The sequence below is a fragment of the Cyprinodon tularosa genome, unplaced genomic scaffold (genome assembly GCF_016077235.1).
Source record: "Cyprinodon tularosa strain WSP-4 unplaced genomic scaffold, ASM1607723v1 ctg428, whole genome shotgun sequence".
Taxonomy (NCBI): Eukaryota; Metazoa; Chordata; class Actinopteri; order Cyprinodontiformes; family Cyprinodontidae; genus Cyprinodon; species Cyprinodon tularosa.
In genome coordinates, this window is record NW_024039150.1 from 959,804 (window position 1) to 979,281 (window position 19,478).

At 37.9% G+C, this 19,478-nt stretch overlaps 1 protein-coding gene across 1 annotated transcript; it reads right to left on the minus strand.

Annotated features, from left to right (window-relative positions):
* Positions 1-717: 717 nt before the first annotated feature.
* On the minus strand, positions 718-19,150 carry LOC119792672 (cadherin-1-like). The gene is made up of 13 exons (XM_038299410.1): positions 19,016-19,150; positions 18,638-18,785; positions 16,112-16,284; positions 15,909-16,037; positions 12,267-12,407; positions 11,798-11,953; positions 11,442-11,589; positions 9,972-10,144; positions 8,397-8,525; positions 8,037-8,222; positions 6,122-6,276; positions 1,633-1,775; positions 718-1,548 (listed from the first exon to the last, which is right to left on the minus strand). The coding sequence occupies exons 1-13, from the start codon at positions 19,082-19,084 to the stop codon at positions 1,466-1,468; spliced, it is 1,833 nt and encodes a 610-aa protein (XP_038155338.1). The 5' UTR covers positions 19,085-19,150; the 3' UTR covers positions 718-1,465.
* Positions 19,151-19,478: the final 328 nt, after the last annotated feature.

Consider the following 19,478-nt stretch of genomic DNA (forward strand, 5'->3'; position numbering starts at 1 on the left):
AACACACTCCTAAACCTTGTGGACAGCCTTCCCAGAAGAGTTGAAGCTGTTCTAGCTGCAAAGGGTGGACCGACGTCATATTGAACCCTATGGATTAGGAACGGGATGTCACTTAAGCTCATATGTGAGTCAAGGCAGGTGAGCAAATACTTTTGGCAATATAGTGTATTTTGGTGCAGCTGACCAACCAAGAAAAACTTTGGTTGCAAATTTGTTATTTTTTTCCTCCAACCGACGTCTACATTTGGTTGAAAAGTGAAAGGTGAAAAGCCATACTTTTCAGACCGTTGAAAAGACGTTAAAAACTGGGTTTGTAACGTCTTTTCAGCGTCTATTATTGGACCAAAGTGGGATAAAATCATAGCGACCAAACAGCCCAATCTTCAACAACTATATTTCGTTCAAATCAAGACTATGACAGACTGACCAGATTTAGCCTACAAACCAACGTCTGAATCAGTGATTCCCAACCAGGGGTACTCCTACTCCTAGAGGTCTGCGAGTGCATTGCAAGGGGTACATGAAAATATGTAATTTCTTAGGTATTAGAATAAAATAGAACTGGGATCTGTTCTGCTTTGTGAGGACCAAATTCAAAAAACAAAAAAAAGCTTTTATAAACCAAAAAGAAAGTTGGATATAGGTTTATATTTGAGTTCAGCTTTAAAACCAAGCAGAGGAACAGACTGGATTTAGAGAACAGCCTGGGATCACCGTTTTTTGTTGTTATTTTGTTTTATTATTTATTGACATTACATTGTCAGAAGGACAGAGCATTGAAATAAACTGAATTTATAATAGGTATTTATTTTGTATTTATTTCTATTATATTATTATAACTGGCAGGCCACATACATATGTTGTTCTTTATTGTCCATTGTTCGTCCATTTCAATTTGCATGCCAAAACAAGGCTTGTTTGTTGGGCTGCTGTATAAAGCCTCAAGAACTCAACACTATTTCTGACATTTTGAATTGAAAAAGCTTCCTGGATGGGAAGCGAAATGACTTCAAACTTGGAAACAAAGTCCAATGGATTGTTTTTTTTTTAACTTTTTTGGAATATTTTAAAATCAGTTATTGTGCATTTTCCTTTTGGACAATCATCAATATTGTTGACTGACTGATGGTATTACAAAATGCCCAAAAGGGAAAACATGTCAAAAAAGGTTGGGAACCACTGTTCTAAAAGACGTCTGGTGTTTGGGAGAAATGTTTCACAATATGTTCATTTGTTGAAGGACAATAAGCTTTCGGTTCTGCCTGTAGCTGGTTGTTAGAACTTTTATTTATGTTTTAAAGCTACATTTCTTTAAACCAACTTTTATGGGTTAGACAAACATTCTTTTTTTAGTCTGATGTGAAATTTTGCTAAAGTAGCTGCAGAAGAGCAAAGACCCTGCTAAACATATTCCCCTCTTTAGCTTTCAGCCACAGTAGAAGAGCTTCTCATGTGAGAGTGTAGTCTAACGTTGTTGGGAAATTTTCACCTGGACCTTGAATGGAGCTTGAATGACTAGAGTTCCAGTTGCAATAACCGGAACGTCATCTAGAGAGGAAAAAGACACAGATGTAAACAGCTGAACTGCACTGCAGTGGAACCGGTACAACCACTACGTTATTTTGCACCCACCATTGTTGCCTGCATCAATAACAACTGGTTGTATGCTGTGTCTGACCAATGCAGAATCTTTCTGCATGGAGCATTTCAACGTATTCAGGCCTGTGTCTTCTGCAGCGTTCAACCAGTCGGCTTGGTCAATGACGATGTTGTACCTAAGGATCGACAGTACAGAGAACATGTAAACAGAGCAAAGTCAAAACAAAGCATATAATAATGAAGTCCCTCATACAAATGTCTGTATTTGTCTTTCTTTTACCCTTTGGTGTTTATGGGTTCTTGCCACATAATTGCTTCAAGTTGTAACACTTTTTTTCATATAATCAACACTGCTTTGATTGGATGAAAAGAATCAGAGCGTGATCGGCTGATGGTGTGGTTCTTTACATAGTCAAAAAAGGTAGGGGGACCTTTTGAAGACCAGAATGTTCACATTTTTGACAAAGAGGACAGGTGGTTTGAAAGGGGTATGAAAGAAGCCGTTTATGTAAAGAGAGAAAAAACAACCTTAAACAAACGGCATGGACTCAAAAACCTTCAACACAGCGATACAGTTGATTCCTTCCTACTATCATAATCCTGATAACCATGCAGGGGACTAAGACATCGGCTAGTCAGCCTGGCCAACAATGCCCCTAATGACTCCCCTTTCAGAAGCATAGATCAGTATCAGGTATTGCATGCTAACAAAGATCGCAACGACTCCCCAAGCATTCCTAAGGGGTGGACATGTTCTTCAGATTCAATTTTAATGTTTTCTAAGCTAAAACAAGGCTTTGTTGGGCTACTCAATTTAGCTTGGAACTCAACACTGGGGAGCGAAACGTCTTCAGACGTGGAAAACAAAGTCCAGTGGTTAGCACAGCTGATATTTCTCTCCAGGATGGAGTCACTGCCAAACAGCAACAGACCAGATGAAGCTACTATGATAATAAAGAGCAGAGCATAACGTCAGAGATTGAACTAACAAATACTGCAAAGAGAGAGAATAGATAGAATGAAACAGAAGGATGAAAAAGGGGTCCCTATGTCCTCCAGCAGTCTAAGCCTATAGCAGCATAACTATAGAGATAGCTCAGGATAACCTGAGCCACTCTAACTCAGGTGGGGATTTACCATTAGGCAATACTAGGCAGTTGCCTAGGGCCCCAAGTTCCTGGGGGCCCCATAAAACTCTGTTTCCACGTATGGTTAATACAACTAATCCTTATTTGTGCACATTAATTATGTTTTTGATAAAAATCCTTTGGCTAAAATGCCATCAGAACGCTGATAAATAGAGAGGAAAAAGGGACAAGAAGAGAGGGACAAAACCTAGAACAAGTAACGGATGTCTATTCTATTAACATTTCTCTATCTGTAGAATGGGTATGTTTTATGGGTTTTCTTCTCAGGGGGCCCCCTGCCTGTCTTTGCCTAGGGCCCCAAATTTCCTAAATCCGCCCCTGCTCTAACTATAAGCTTTATCAAAAAGGAAAGTTTTAAGCCAAGCCTTAAAAGTAGACAGGGTGTCTGCCTCACGGACTAAAACTGGTTGTTGGTTCCTACAGGAGAGGAGCCTGATAACTAAAAGATCTGCCTCCCATTCTACTTTTAGAAATTCTAGGAACCACTAGTAAACCTGCAGATTGAGAGCGAAGTGCTCTGTTAGGAACATAAGGAACAATCCGATCTTTATTTTGGATTTAACAGGAAGCCCACGAAGAGAAGCCAGGATAGAAGAGATATGATCTCTCTTTTTAATTTTCATCAGAACTCTGGCTGCAGCATTTTGGATCAGCTGAAGGCTTTTAACTACAGCTTGTGGACTTCCTGATAGTAAAAAATTACAATAGTCCAGCCTTGAAGTTACAAATGCATGGACTGGTTTCTCAGCATCAGGCCTGGACAGGATATTTCCAAAGTTTGCAATATTCCGCAGATGAAAGAAGGAAATTCTAGAAACCTTTGATATTGGATTTAATGACAGGTCCTGCTCAAGACTAAAACCAAGATTTTTTATTTTATTATCTGAAGTTAGTTTAATCTCATCCAAATGAATTGACTGACTAATCGCTTCTTTTTAGAAGACTTTGGTCCAAAGACTATAACTTCTGTTTTCTCTGCATTCAGAAGGAGAAAGTTAAGACTCATCCAGGTTTTTATGTCTTCGAGACATGATGTAAATATAGTAAAGAGAATTGACCCTAGCACTGATCCCTGTGGTTCTCCACAAGTAACCCTGGAGAATGAGGAAGATTTGTTATTAACGTGAACAAACAGAAATCTGACAGATAGATAGAATAGAATTAAACCAGTCTAGTGCTGTTCCTTTAATTCCTACAAAATATTCAAGTCTGAGATCCAACAGGACGAGCACAGATACAAGTCAATTATCTGAGGCCATGAGAATATCATTAGCGACTTTCACCAGAGCTTTTTCAGTGCTATGATGAGCTCTATAGCCAGACTGAAACTCTTCCAAAAGTTAATTATGGTGTAAGTGATCGCACACTTGTTTGGCAACTATTTTCACAAGAATTTTAGATAAGAAAGGAAGATTGGATATAGGTCTATAATTGACCAAGTCATCTGGGTCAAGAGACAGTTTTTTTTAAGTAAAGGTTTAATTACAGCAACCTTAAAAGTCTTTAATACATATCCCTTGAACAGAGATAGATTAATCACATCTAAAATGGAAGAGGAGAGCCCTAACTCTAACATCAGTGGACTTAAGACCTGAACCTAGGCTTCTTTTAACTTGCCTTGTTGTACGAAGAAATGTTTAGCCACATTATCAAACAGCCCAATAATAATTTATACATTTACTGCTTGGCAAGAATCTCATTCACTTCTTGGCACAAAACTCTCCTTTCTTAGAAGAGCACCTTTGTGGGGTAATCCCAGCCTCTTACATCAAATTGCTGACTCAGCCTTGCGGCAGTGGAGAGGTAGAGGAATCCAAACAGTTGCTGATTTATACATTAATGATATATTTTCCAATTTTCATCAGTTAAATGAAAAATTTAAGCTCAACAAAGATAGTTTCTTCAAATCTTTACAAATCAGAGACTGGGTTAAAGAGAAATCAAAAGAAACCTTCCCAGGCAACCTATAAGAAACTCCTCTTGAAAGCCACCTATGTAATGAATCATGCACATCAACAAAAGGAATAATATCTTCTATATATGGTATCATCAATGGAAAGTTACCCACTTACGATAAAACAGTTACAAAAAGGAAATGGGAAAAATACTTAGGGTGTATTTATGAGGAGGCAGAGTGGCATCATCTATTGTAACAGGCACAGACTGTGCTAACCTCCACAAAACGCAGACAAATTCAGTTTGATATATTTCATAGGAAATATTACACTCTTTACAGGCTGCACAGAATTGACAGTAAAATTTCCTCTATGTGTTAGAGATGTAAAGTGACTGATGGGGATCTTATACACATGCTATGGAGTTGGCCAGTGATGAAAGGACTTTGGAAATGTGTCATTGTGATAACTTCAAGGGTAATAGGAATGCAAATTGAACAAGACCCAAAACTATGGATTCTCAAAGACAATAATTATGACAAGAAATACTTATTTTTTTTTTTTTTACTTTCAAGCACTGCAGTGAAGTAATGTATCCTGGTTAACTGGAAATCTGAAAATTCCCCGTCAGTAAGACACTGGATCAATGAGCTTGTATCTTACTGCACACCTAAAAAATATGCTGTATAATGTTAGAGGAAAACATGCAATCTTTGAAAAAATCTGGGCCCCATCATAGACATTCTGCCCTCTCTGGACCCAGCTGTCTATAGTGGAGTGAGCCTTTCTGGACAGGCTCCAAATTATCCCTTTGCAGGTTCATCTTATATAACTTCCTCTCTTATGTACCTCGATAGAAGTAGTGTGTTGAATTAAACAGAGATGAATGCGCTCAGATGGATGTGTTGTGTGCAGAAATGAAAGGATTTTGAGAACCATACGAGAAAGGAGGGTGGGGGGTGGGAGGGGAAACGTTTGTGTTATATTTTGTTTCTTTGTTTTCTTTTGGTGTTAAAAATCAAAAATAATCTTCCTTGTATGGTATGTCTGTAAGACTATATATCAATAAGTTTGCTTTATAAAATAAAGATTTCAGTATAACTTGCTTGCTATACACCATAAATCTCTTGTAAAAGCTTATGGTAATAAAACAAATCTTAGAAAAAAAAAAAAAGAAAATGCAGTGCATTATGGTACCTTCTTACTTTGGAAGGACACTGAATTAAAAACAACTATAAGTGCAAAAAAAAAAAAAACTGAAACAAAAATTACTGTTAACTTAGTGGGCTTAATGACTTAATTAATTATCTATCTACCTTTCATAAAAATGGTTTAGATGCAGTTAATCATCATTAATACATGTTTTTTAAATATTTATTTTATTCATAGTTCCCCCTACAATATTATGCATAGAGTTAATATTTCTAATTGTTGCATGGGTTGTAATGACACAGAGTGAGAGACTGGATTTAGATTTACGTTTTTAGGTTTGATTGAAGTATCAGAGGATCATTGACGTCTCTCACAGTCACCACCACTGTGGCAGTGGAAGTGGGCAATGCAGTAGCAAAAGGAATCTCATTCTCCACTGCAACCAGTAGAGTGTGCTTACTGGTTTTCTCAAACTCCAGACCCTGTTAATAGAAGAAAAACATTATATTTCTTCAGGCATTAATGGCTCAGGCTGGACCTCAGCTGATGTAATAACTTCTTTCACCATAATTTTTCATATATATACAGTGGGGCAAAAAAGTACTTAGTCAGCCACCAAGAGTGCAAGTTCTCCTACTTAAAAAGATGAGAGAGGCCGGTAATTATCATCATAGATATACCTCAACTATGAGAGACAAAATGAGAAAAAAAAAATCCAGAAAATCACATTGTCTGATTTTTAAAGAATTTATTTGCAAAATATGGTGGAAAATAAGTATTTGGTCAATAACAAAAGTTCATCTCAATACTTTGTTATATACCCTTTGTTGGCAATGACAGAAATCAAACGTTTTCTGTAAGTCTTCACAAGGTTTTCACACACTGTTGCTGGTATTTTGGCCCATTCCTCCATGCAGATCTCCTCTAGAGCAGTGATGTTCTGGGGCTGTCGCTGGGCAACACGGACTTTCAACTCCCTCCAAAGATTTTCTATGGGGTTGAGATCTGGAGACTGGCTAGGCCACTCCAGGACCTTGAAATGCTTCTTACGAAGCCACTCCTTCGTTAGCCGGGCGGTGTGTTTGGGATCATTGTCATGCTGACAGACCCAGCCACATTTCATCTTCAATGCCCTTGCTGATGGAAGGAGGTTTTCACTCAAAATTTGATGATACATGGCCCCATTCATTCTTTCCTTCACACGGATCAGTCGTCCTGGTCCCTTAGCAGGAAAACAGCCCCAAAGCATGATGTTTCCACCCCCATGCTTCACTGTAGGTATGGTGTTCTTTGGATGCAACTCAGCATTCTCTCTCCTCCAAACACGACGAGTAGAGTTTTTACCGAAAAGTTCTATTTTGGTTTCATCTGACCATATGATATTCTCCCAGTCATCGTCTGGATCATCCAAATGCTCTCTAGCAAACTTGAGCCGGGCCTTGACATGTACTGGCTTAAGCAGGGGGACACGTCTGGCACTGCAGGATTTGAGTCCCTGGCGGCGTAGTGTGTTACTGATGGTAGCCTTTGTTACTTTGGTCCCAGCTCTCTGCAGGTCATTCACTAGGTCCCCCCGTGTGGTTCTGGGATTTTTACTCACCGTTCTTGTGATCATTTTGAACCCACGGGGTGAGATCTTGCGTGGAGCCCCAGATCGAGGAAGATTATCAGTGGTCTTGTATGTTTTCCCACAGTTGATTTCTTCACACCAAGCTGTTTACCTATTGCAGATTCAGACTTCCCAGCCTGGTGCAGGTCTATAATTTTGTTTCGGGTGTCCTTTGACAGCCTCTAGTTTTGGCCATGGTGGAGTTTAGAGTGTGACTTTTTGAGGTTGTGGACAGGTGTCTTTTATACTGATAACGGGTTCAAACAGGTGCCATTAATGAAGGTAACGAGTGGAGGACAGAGGAGCCTCTTACAGAAGAAGTTACAGGTCTGTGAGAGCCAGAAATCTTGCTTGTTTGTAACTGACCAAATACCGGTACTTATTTTCCACCATATTTTGCAAATAAATTCTTAAAAAATCAGACAATGTGATTTTCTGGATTTTTTTTTTATCATTTTGTCTCTCATAGTTGAGGTATATCTATGATGAAAATTACCGGCCTCTCTCATCTTTTTGAGTGGGAGAACTTGCACTATTGGTGGCTGACTAAATACTTTTTTGCCCCACTGTATATTTTTAATGTGACGATATAAAACTTGATTCCAAAAAAAAAAAAGAAGCTGCTCCGCCTACCTTTGCAGTAGTAATGATTCCTTCGTGTTTGTTACTTCCTGTTTTCATGGTGAAAAGATTCCCAGGATCTCCATCAACGATTGTGAACTTTGCATTCCAGGCGGAAGAACGTGGCTCATCACCGTCTGTCACCAACATCCGAACAACTTCAGCATCTACTTTATTCTCGTCAACTGTTGCTGTGTACTGAGGAAATGCAGAGGATGGGAGGGGATTCAATATCGGGACAAAGACTCATAAGAAAAGGAATCTATTTCTTGTTAATGAAATGTTTTTAATTACAGACTTTAAAGAGAGGCGATCCATTAAAAACTGGTCAGTTTAAAAACTACTGCATTCCTGTGTGCGTGTTGTACTTACAGATGCCTCGGTAAAAACTGGAGCATGATCATTGCTGTCCGTCACCTTGATAATCACTTCGCTGATGCCAGTATGGCCTTTTCCTTTTAAGTCGGTGGCGCTTACTTTCAGTGTGTACTCAGGGTACATCTGTTGGATGAAATGCTGATTTTAAGTAACAAAGCAAAGAGCATCACTTCCTTCAGCAAACAAAGACATTAACAAATTTTACTGTTTACAATTTAATCTCCTACCATTTCACTTCAATGTAATTTTCTTTGTTAATTCACATTAAGTTTTGTTCCTGTAGAGCATTTTGAGTTGTCTTGCTACCGAAATATTCTAAATAAAAAAACTTGCCTAGATAAATATAAACATCTTGTGCATATTTGGTTTTTTCACTTGAATGAAAAATTCCAAACTTAGTTAAGAATAAAACTATGGGTAGATTTTTGTGTACCTTTGCAGCCTTCCATCTATGAATAACTTTATAGAAAGTATTCACCTCTTCTACTCTGCCTGCTAAGACGCATCTCTCCCTCCCTCCTGGCTTGCCTACATTTTTATAAATTTTTACCTTCTTGAGTCTTAGTCTAAGTCTTCTTATCTCTTAACAAAGGTGACTGAACGTTAGAGAAACGTATGCTGGTGTAGATTCTCAGTCATCCAGGTCATAGTCAGTACAAAAAAGTAAGAAAAAACAATCCACTGGATTTTGTTTCCAAGTTTGAAGACGTTTCTTTTCCTATCCAGGAAGCATTTTCAATTCAAAATGTCAGAAATAGCGTTGAGTTCGAGGCTTTATAGATTGCACCAACAAAGCGTTGTTTTGGCTTAGAAAGGTTTCAGGCTAACAAAGAAACCAAACGACCCCCATTCCAAAGTTGTGGACCCGCTCATCAGGTTCAATTTGCCTGTTTTCTAAGCCAAATCAAAAGTGAGCTAATAATCTGCTGGCCAAAGGAGGAGAGATCCAGAGTTTGCTCACAGCTCCAGCTACTGTAGCTAGAAACTAGTGTTTGTTGCCGAGATTTTGTGTCATGATGCCCCCCAAACACCAGATGTCATTTACAACATTGGTTTTTAGGCTAAATCTAGTGGGTCCATCATTGTCTTGATTTAGTTGGTTTAGATTAATGTAAAATCATTGTTGAAAATGTGTCTGTGTTTGGTCAGTCTGATTTTGTTCCACTTTAGTCCAATAATAGATGTTGAAACGTTACAAAACCAGTTTTCAACGTCTTATTAACAATTTGAAAATTACAGCCTTTCCCTTTGGACTTTTCAACCAAATGTGGAAGTCGCTTGGACGTAAATTATGTCATCTTTTTAATGTCTTTTCCACCAATTTTTGCTCAGTGGACAAAAAGAAAGCGTTAGATCAGTGAGTCTGAACACTGATTGGTAAAACTTCTGAGTCAAAGGTTGCTTTACCAAAACATCAGATTATTAAACTAAGAAACTTAAGAACAAGTTCTGTTTTTGAATTTTAACTCATCTCCATAAACCTTGGCATCTAATAAATAAAACTAAACATGTTGATAGTAACATAATTCTGCTTTTAAGCAGATGGGTCAAAACTATCAGGAATCTCACCTCTCTGTCCAGCGCAGCAACATTAACTCTGATGGCTCCAGTAACAGAATTGATAGTAAACATGTTAGGCGATGGTTCTGCTGGCACCTGTTCCATAATACGGTAGCGGATATCAGAGTTGTCATTATTAGGCTCATCGGCATCTGTGGCCAAAACCTGAATAATGTCAAAACCTGATGGAGAGAAAAGGAAATTCAGGTCGATAAAAAAAGAAACAATTTAACTGCATCAATTACACTTAACTATTTATATGCTGTCCTTAAAGTGTCTTATACTGCTATTAGAAATTCCTTGAAAATCATGGAACCGATGAAAAATGACATTTAAAATGGTTTAAAATTTAAAAAATGCATCTCTGTTGTTTCAAAAGTAGATATTCATAAAAAGATTCAACTTAAAACTTTTAGTTTTGATAATGCTTATAGTTTGCTTATAGTTAGAGCGGCTCAGATTTTCTTGAACTATCTCTATAGTTATGCTGCTATAGGCTTAGACTGCTGGAGGACAAAGAATCAATCTGCTTCATTCTATCTCTATTCTCCCATTCTTTATTATTTGTTAGTTCAATCTCTAACATTCTGCTCTCTCAGCTTTTTCTCATAGTAGCTTCATCTGGTCTGTTCCTGTTTGGCTGTGACTCAATCCTGGAGAGAAATATTAGCTGTGCTGCTGCCATCAACACCTTTGTTATATATGTTGGACCTTTGCCTGTTTTTCAGTGTTTAGTCCTGTTTCTCTCCTAGATATAGCTATGGGCGCAGCTTTGACTATGACAAACTGATCAGCTCTCTTTCATTCCTTTGACATGAAAACTGGCTCGGAGCTAGTCTAACTATTTCTTTCCCAGAGAGAGAGACTCCCATGGTGCAAGTTTACCATGAACTTTTCCAACAACATTTGGCCATTACTATCACAACTGGGTTGCAAAAAAAAAAAAAAAAAAAAAAATATATATATATATATATATATATATATATATATATATATATATATATATATATATATATATATATATATATATATATATATATATATATATATATATATATATACCGGTATATATATATATATATATATATATATATTTAGACGTTGTTACACCAGTAACCTGAGTGCAAAGTTTTAATCTGTTGCCCTGCAGAGGTAATTTAGCTGAACAAAATATACAAACAAAAACCTAGTTAAAAATTGTTGATTAAAATGTACAGTATAGAAAAAAAAAAACAGAAGTATTATTCCACACAGGGACGAACTTCTAAATATTTATGTAAAAGTCGGAGACAGAACCAAGCTTCAAGTTTCGTCTTTTTAAAAACTGAAATTAATATCATTGTCATTATATTGATTATATTTTTGGTATGTTATGTTGTAAAACATTGCTTTTGAATGGTATACTTTGTAAAGAATCAATTTCTTGGGTAAAAAGTCCCAGCCTTCTCTTTTTTTCAGTAGATGAAACCAGTGACCTACCATTTGGTGAGTTTTCAGAGACTTCTGCCACGTAGAGAGTATGATAAAAATATGGCACATTGTCATTCTGGTCGATCACTTTGATTATCATTTCCATAGGCTCTTCTGCATTTCCAGAACTTCCCTCTGCCACAGCATGAGCCCAGATCTATAGAAAGGAACATTTCATTTTATTAACAAGTACAGTTTGTGGGTCCATAGTTATTAATTACAATAACTCTGTTTAATTGATTTCATCACAGGTGACTAAACATTTATATTCATCAAATTTTGATCTGAGTATTTTTTGAAAATATTAACATTGTTACATAAAAACTATTCATCTTTTAAAGCAGCATTAAAAGAAAACTAGTTACCCTGTATTGCGCCTGTTCCTCTCTGTCCAGTTCCTGTGTGACATACAGATTACCAGTCTTCCTGTCCATGGTGAAAAGATTAATGGGAGGCTGATCTGCTCCTGGACCAGTGATGCTGTAATGGATCTTCTTTCTGCTGTCTTTACTAGAGCGTATCTGAACAGAATGAAAAATGAGGATAAAAGTTTTAAAACAACAAAATAACTTAAAGAGAGACATTAATGCAGGAGACAGCCCTAACAGCTAGAACTAACAGTTGCCTGACTAAAGGATTTTATCACTATTACTAATGTTAAATAACATACCAAAACTACTGCTAACAATTTATTTATGGCAGGGAGCAGAATTCAGCTTTGGTAAAGTCACCGATGGCAGAATAGAAACAAAAATCTGAATACACCTTAAAGATAAAAGGTATGAAAGAAAAAAAATCGACTGGATGCTATTTTTATGGTTCAGTTTGTCTCACCTGATTAAGCCTATAAGGATATGGTCCTCTGTGATTCTCAGAAACACTTAATGGAGGGATAACCCAGTCTCTCTTCCTCCTCTTCAGCCCTCCACTAGATTGGGGGAAAAGCAGGACGGGAGCTTCTGGATTCACAGCATCCTGATAAAACATACATTTTTTTAGTAAGCTGTGAGTATAGCTTGCAAGCTGGGTTACAAGCTAAAATAATATATTGTTGTTCATATTCAATTAATTGTATTTAATATACAGTATACTGCACAAAGTATTTGTTCCCCTCCTGATCTCAGTGAACTTCAGTCACATTGCTGTCCTGACCCATGGGGTTCAATGATGCCGGTCCACCCCTTGCAGCTATCCTGAGCAAGCTGTCCATTAGCCGTAGTGTTGATGGAAATTTTTTTACCATTTTTTCAGTAGTACATTTGTGAGGTCACATACTGGCAGGTCTGGCTCTCAGTTTTCCTCTAATTCACCTCAAAGGTGTTCTATTGGGTTTAGGTCATGACCCTATGCAGGCCAGTCCAGTTCATCAAACTAGACTCTGCCATCCATGTCTTTAAGGGCTTTGCTCTGTGCCATGTTGGAAGAGGAAGGATGCAGATCCAAACTGCTCCCACAAAGCTGGGATCAAGAAATCATCCAGAATGTCTTAGTTCCTTTCACTGGAACTAAGGGGCCAAGCCAAGCTCCTGAGAACCAACCCCACACCATGAGCCGACCGGTTTTGTTGGACAGTTGAAATCACCTGACACGTATCAATGCTGCAATTCACTGAGCTTCCTGAGAGCGATCAATCCTCTCATTAATGCTTGATTTTATCCACCTGTGACCATGGGAGTGATTGAGACACCTGGTTCCATGATCTAGATGGGTGAGGAGGTACACTTTCGTCTTCTGCAGAAAAGTAACTGTGATTGTGTTGTTTCATTTCTAGGACAATGAGGATTGGAACACTATGGTGATAGCTGCACTGCTCCACTTGTGAAAGTGAAATCTGTTGGGTTCTTTTTGGCATCAAGACAATTATTCTTATTGACACATTGTCAGACAGGACACTTAAAAAAAGAACAAGTTAAAAAAGAAAACACAGCACCTGCAGTTTTCTGTAGAAGGGCAGATCATGGAGATTTATGGATATTTAGGGTCCACAAAACAAAAAATAGGAGAAGACGTAGACGAGTTAAAAAAACGTTTTGAAAAATCAAAATGTCTCTGTATTAAAGTTAAAGGCCCATGTCTCAAGATAACTGCTGCTTGAAATAAACTTTTAGGGAGAACTGGTTTGTTACAAACTGCATAGAGTAATTCTAGATTCATGGTGGCTCCGTTTTTTACCTATATTTGTTTTTCTTTAGTTGGCGCTGCTTCTTGTCTGTTTGATAACTCTTCTAGATCGATGATTTGTTCTGTTTCTTGCTCTAAGTAAACATCAGAGGAGCCATAATTGTCCTGCTGCTGCCTGTTTAGCAGTTTCACCAGCACACCAGTTGTCACATACAGCTGAACATTTGTCACAACCTCATCTGAAAATACAAAGATGTGCAGTGTTGAACCCATCTACATTAATCCCAACTGCTGATGAGAAAGAACCACATGGTCCTGGGACCAGACCTAACATGTTCTGTTGCTGACAGGGGAAGTGTTTTTTGTTGATGGCTCTTGTTTTAAAGATGATTTAGTAAAAATGAAAACAGGTCATGCCGTCGTGTCACTCCCCCATAATATAGTTGAAGCGAAGGAAATTCAGTCATATCATTCAGCACAGGCAGTTGAATTAATTGCATTAATAAGGGCTTGCGAACTGACAAGAGGATGCGATGTGACAATTTATAAAAATAGTTGGTATGCATTTTCAACTATCTTTTTCTTTGCAAACCAATGGGAACTCTGAGGCATGGTAACCTTAACTGGCAAAACGTAGGTTATTTCTAACAGAAATGTTACAGGTTATCCCATCACATCCAGGGTGTATTGGCTCATCTAGAGAGAACGACACGGAGAAGGTAGTACATATAACAGGATGCCAGAGTACCATCACTGGCCCTCCACCCTGACTTTGTCTGCGACACCCTCCCTAATCAAAAGCACACTAGCTATTCTACTTGGAAACCAAAAGCTAACTTCCTACGAAGGGTGGCTGGTTCCTGTGTGGAAGGGACAGCATATATCCATCATTGCCTGCAAACTGGTCAGGCACCTCTGCTCCTGAGTTTTTCTCCGATCACACCATCATCATCTCAACCCAGGCTGTGAAGGACCATCATTTGTCTAATAGGAGGAAAAGAGAACTCAGCTCCAGCTCAGTGTTCCAACCCCATGATCCCATATGGAATTCTGAAGATCCCCCCGAACACAAGCACTGGAGCACAGCTAACAAAACAGGCCTTTCACTTTTCCCATGGTTGGGGTTGGCAAAACTAGTTGATGATCGAGACCTTGGACTACAGAAGGAAGACGCTGTTTAACATCACACGGATAGAACAATGTCCATTTGTCACTATCAGAATAATTTCTAAAGAGCAGCGTCACACTATTTACCCTGTATTGTCATTTGGATTTTATTTATTTTTCTTTAATGACATGTCGAAATTAGACAATGCAAAATTAATTGTATGGAAATGTTTAGTGTTTTATAAATTATACAAAAGATAGTTATGCTGCTATGGGCTTAGATTGCTGGAGGACATAGGGACCCCTTTTTTCCTTCTGCTTCATTCCATCTCTTTTCTCCCACTCAGCAGAATCTGTTAGTTCAATCTCTAACGTTCTGCTCTCTCTGCTTTTTCTCATAGTAGCTTCATCTGGTCTGTTCCTGTGTAGTAGTGTGTAGTCCTGTTTCTCTGACTGTGACTGGCTAGATGTGCACTTGGAGCTCTTCGTCCTGGCTGTGTATTCCCTTGACTTGGCCGCCTTTTTAGCTGGTTGACAGTTGCCTTTTATATCTCTGCTTCTTTTTCTATCTATTGCTTCTGTCTCCTTGAACCCCAGTCGACCTCAGCAGATGGCCTCTCACACTGAGACTTGTTCTGAGGGAGGTTTCTTCCTGTTAAAAGGGAGTTTTTCCAGTCTACTGGCTACACTTATGCTTAGTGTGAGGGATTGCCTTTGAGTCGATGAGTCGATTCAATCAACTGGTTTTAATTAGATAGAAAACTTTGAATTATTTATTTGACTGGTTAATCTGGTGAAATGTAGATTGTCTTGAGATGACATGTGTTGTGAATTGGAGCTATATAAATAAACTGAATTGAATTGGAAAGATCAATTATAGCATTGAAATTATTAAACATTGTAACTTATGGATTTTATTCATCTCTCAAAATTTTACATTTTCTCTTGTTTAAAAAAATTAAATTTCTGACAATTATTCCATCGTTCAAGCTCTACAGGGTTAAATTTGAGGGTAAGAACATAATAGAAAAAAGGTTGACATTTTAAATGATTTAATTTTCTGGTGTTGCAATGAAGTTTTAAAAAGTGACGTTAGCAGCAACATTTAATCTCCATCTGGGATCAATATGGGATATGTAGATGGAATTAAACAGAATTTTGTCAAATGATTTGTTTTTAAGCATGTATTAGAAATAAAGTGCATAGAAATAATACATTATTTAATAAAACACTATTTTATTTACTTACAGCAGGCTGAGAGATGACTGGAGGGTTATCATCATTTGCGGACACAGTGATCAATACTTTAGCTTGCGCAGCCAGTCCCTCCCCTGCTAAATCTGCCGCTTCTACCAGCAGAGTGTACTGGGGGTGTTTCTGTGAGCGGAGATAGAAGACAAAGTAAATTCAGGCTGTTGGGATGATTTTTTTTAATATCCTGCTTGAATTACCCCTCTGTCCAGTGCTTCAGCATTGACTGTGATGACACCAGTGACTGGGTCTATTGCAAACACTGATGGACTGGGTCCTTGAGGCTCCTTGCTCATAATCCGATAACGGATGGCAGAGTTGTCATTATTTGGCTCATCAGCATCTGTGGCCTCAACTTGGATCACCTCGAAACCTTAAGAAGAAATAAAATGCAGAAAAATTAAAGCAGAAGCTTTGTCCCGTTTTAACAAGAATTATTTGACAAAAATTTAAAATCTGAGCCGGGCTGACCAGAGCAGCTCATCATTTCTACCTAATTACCTTCATGTCATTGTTAACCCTTTATAGGGAAAGTTAGCATTTTTCGCTTGCAGACCCCTTATATATATATATATATATATATATATATATATATATATATATATATATATATATATATATATATATATATATAATATATTTATTTATTTTATTATTTTACCGAGGTATACTTCTGAGAAACCAACCAAATATTAAGCTCTCGGTTATATCGGCTTATATTGTTTTAGATTCAACCTTGTACTGAGGCACTTTGATTCCTGTAGCACCTAAAGAGAAACAAATTCTTTTAGTTGTCTTATACGTTTATTTTATACTATTCTAACTTATAATGTTTCGACTGTCAAGTAGAATGTGGTAACTTATAAAACTTACTGAAAGTGAACTTTAAGATAAACATTAGATAATGTTTTGTTCTTAATAAACATCGTTATAATATGTGTTTCTTTAACCAAAAATTTAAACTTTGTAATGAGTAAAAACGTTGACTGCAACAGGGTTGAAATCCGGTTAGAATTAAGTCTAATTACTTCACCTGCATTAATGTCTCCCTTAATAAATTAAAGCAGAAGCTTTGTCCCGTTTTAACAAGAATTATTTGACAAAAAAATTAAATCTGAAACCCGGCTGACCAGAGCAGCTCATCATTTCTACCTAATTACCTTGATGTTAATGTTAACCCTTTATAGGGCAAGTTAGTGTTTTTGATCGCTTGCAGGCCCCTTCCAAATGGAGTCTGCATCCACACACATGACCTGAATGAGAAGGTGATTAAAAGGCTTTTGGAGCGTTCAATGGCTGCCGAGGAGGTAATGTAATCATTTAAATCAGTTGTGCCTGAATGGAGACATATTTCAAATTTGAAGGACAATGAGCGCTGAGGACCCCGGGTGCTGCACAATGGCAGCCCACTGGTCTCCAAAGGGATGGGTTAAACGCAGAGAGTGCATTTCGTTGCTCTGTACTTGTGACAGTGTAATGAGTTAAGAAATTCTGCTCTAAATGATCAGATTTCTGCTTATGCTAAACATTGCATTGTCAGTTTTGTTGCAAAGTAACAGGTTTATGTGGGTGATTGATATTAGAAACATCGGCAAATCATTGACTGCCTTGTAGAAAGAAGTGTTAGTTTGTGTGTGAATGGTTGTTTGTCCTGTTTGTGTCTGTATTGCCCTGCGATGGACTTGGGACCGGTCTAGGATGGGCTCTGCATCTCGCCTATTGACAGCTGGGTTGATGGATAGATGGATGGATGGATGGATGGATGGATGGATGGATGGATGGATGGATGGATGGATGGATGGATGGATGGATGGATGGATGGATGGATGGATGGATGGATGGATGGATGGATTACTCTTTGGTTACGCTTGGCTTTGTAAATTTTGCTTCAAACTAAAAATCTCAGGTTTTCAGAAGTCCGCCGAAAAGAAAAAGAAAAGAGAAAAAGGGAAGATGACACCAGAGGCTTGAAGGATTTTGGGAGTAAATATTAAAAATAAAAGAGGACAGCGTAGCAGTTCTCTCGTCGCTGCTGCGGGGGGCGGAGGGTGACAGCGTCTGTTTGAGGAGGAGACAGAGAGCCATCCCTACTCATAATGGAGACAGTGCAGCTGCAGGGGCTTGCTGCCTGATCGGAGTGTCTGAGCATAGTGGCTCAGAGACAGATCACGCCATTAATTTCAATGATCCTGCACTGTGGCCAACAAAAATGACTGATTTTGATCCAGGGAATGTTGTGCATTGAATAGCAAAAAGGAAGTCTTTCTCAGAGATGGCAAATGAACTACCAGCAGATTCAGAGGGCAGAGAATTTCCAAAGTATCTAACCTATTCTACCTCCCACAATGGGAGGGGAAACAATTGTTAAGGACTGGCTAATATACAACAGGTCAAAAATGGCCATATATTACCTGCCATACTGTTCTCTTATGAAGTACAGAAAATATCAACTAGTGCACAAAATTCTATAGATGGGATGAAAATATCCAACATAAAACATAACAAACTATGAAAGATTTCCAGGGCATGAAAGAAACTGTGCACACAGGCTGGTGTTGCCTGGCAAAGCCTTTCAGCTGCCCTGCACTGACCCACTACCATTCAATCAGTAAACTAGTTTTCCACACATAATGTTATCATGATTATAACAGGCAGTTTAGATATTTATTAGTTTGCCTGAATAAGTATTTTTGATATATGATTGATATAGATGATATATGACCTACCTTTGGGTGAGGCCTCAGGAACCTCTGCCTCATAGGTAGACTGATTAAAGACGGGGCTATTGTCATTCTGATCGATCACTTTGATTATTATTTCCATAGGATCTTCTGCATTTCCAGCACTTCCCTCTGCCACAGCATGAGCCCAGATCTATAGAAAGGAACATTTCATTTTATTAACAAGTATGTTTTGTGGGTCAAGTTATTCGTTTAGGGTTTATACTGTTCCAATTATAATTAACTATATTTAATTGATTTCATCACAGGTGACTAAACATTTATATTCATCAAATTTTGATCTGAGTATTTTTTGAAAATATTAACATTGTTACATAAAAACTATTCATCTTTTAAAGCAGCATTAAAAAGAAAACTAGTTACCCTGTATTCCGCCTGTTCCTCTCTGTCCAGTTCCTGTGTGACATACAGATTACCAGTATTCCTTTCCATGGTGAAAAGATTAATGGGAGGCTGATCTGCTCCTGGACCAGTGATGCTGTAATGGATCTTCTTGTTGTGATCTTTATAAGAGCGTATCTGAACAGAATGAAACATCAATGATAAAAGTTTTAAAACAAGAAAATAACTTAAAGACAGACATTAGTGCAGGTGACAGCCCTAACAGCTAGGACTAACTGTAACCTAAAACAGCTGCCTGGCTAAAGGATTTTATTAACATAACTAATGTTAAATAACAGACCAAAACTACTGCTAACAAATTATTTATGGAAGGGAGCAGAATTCAGCTTTGGTAAAGTCACCAATGGCAGAAAAGAAACAAAAATCTGAATACACCTTTAAAATAAAAGGTATGAAAGAAAAAAAAAACGACTGGATGCTATTT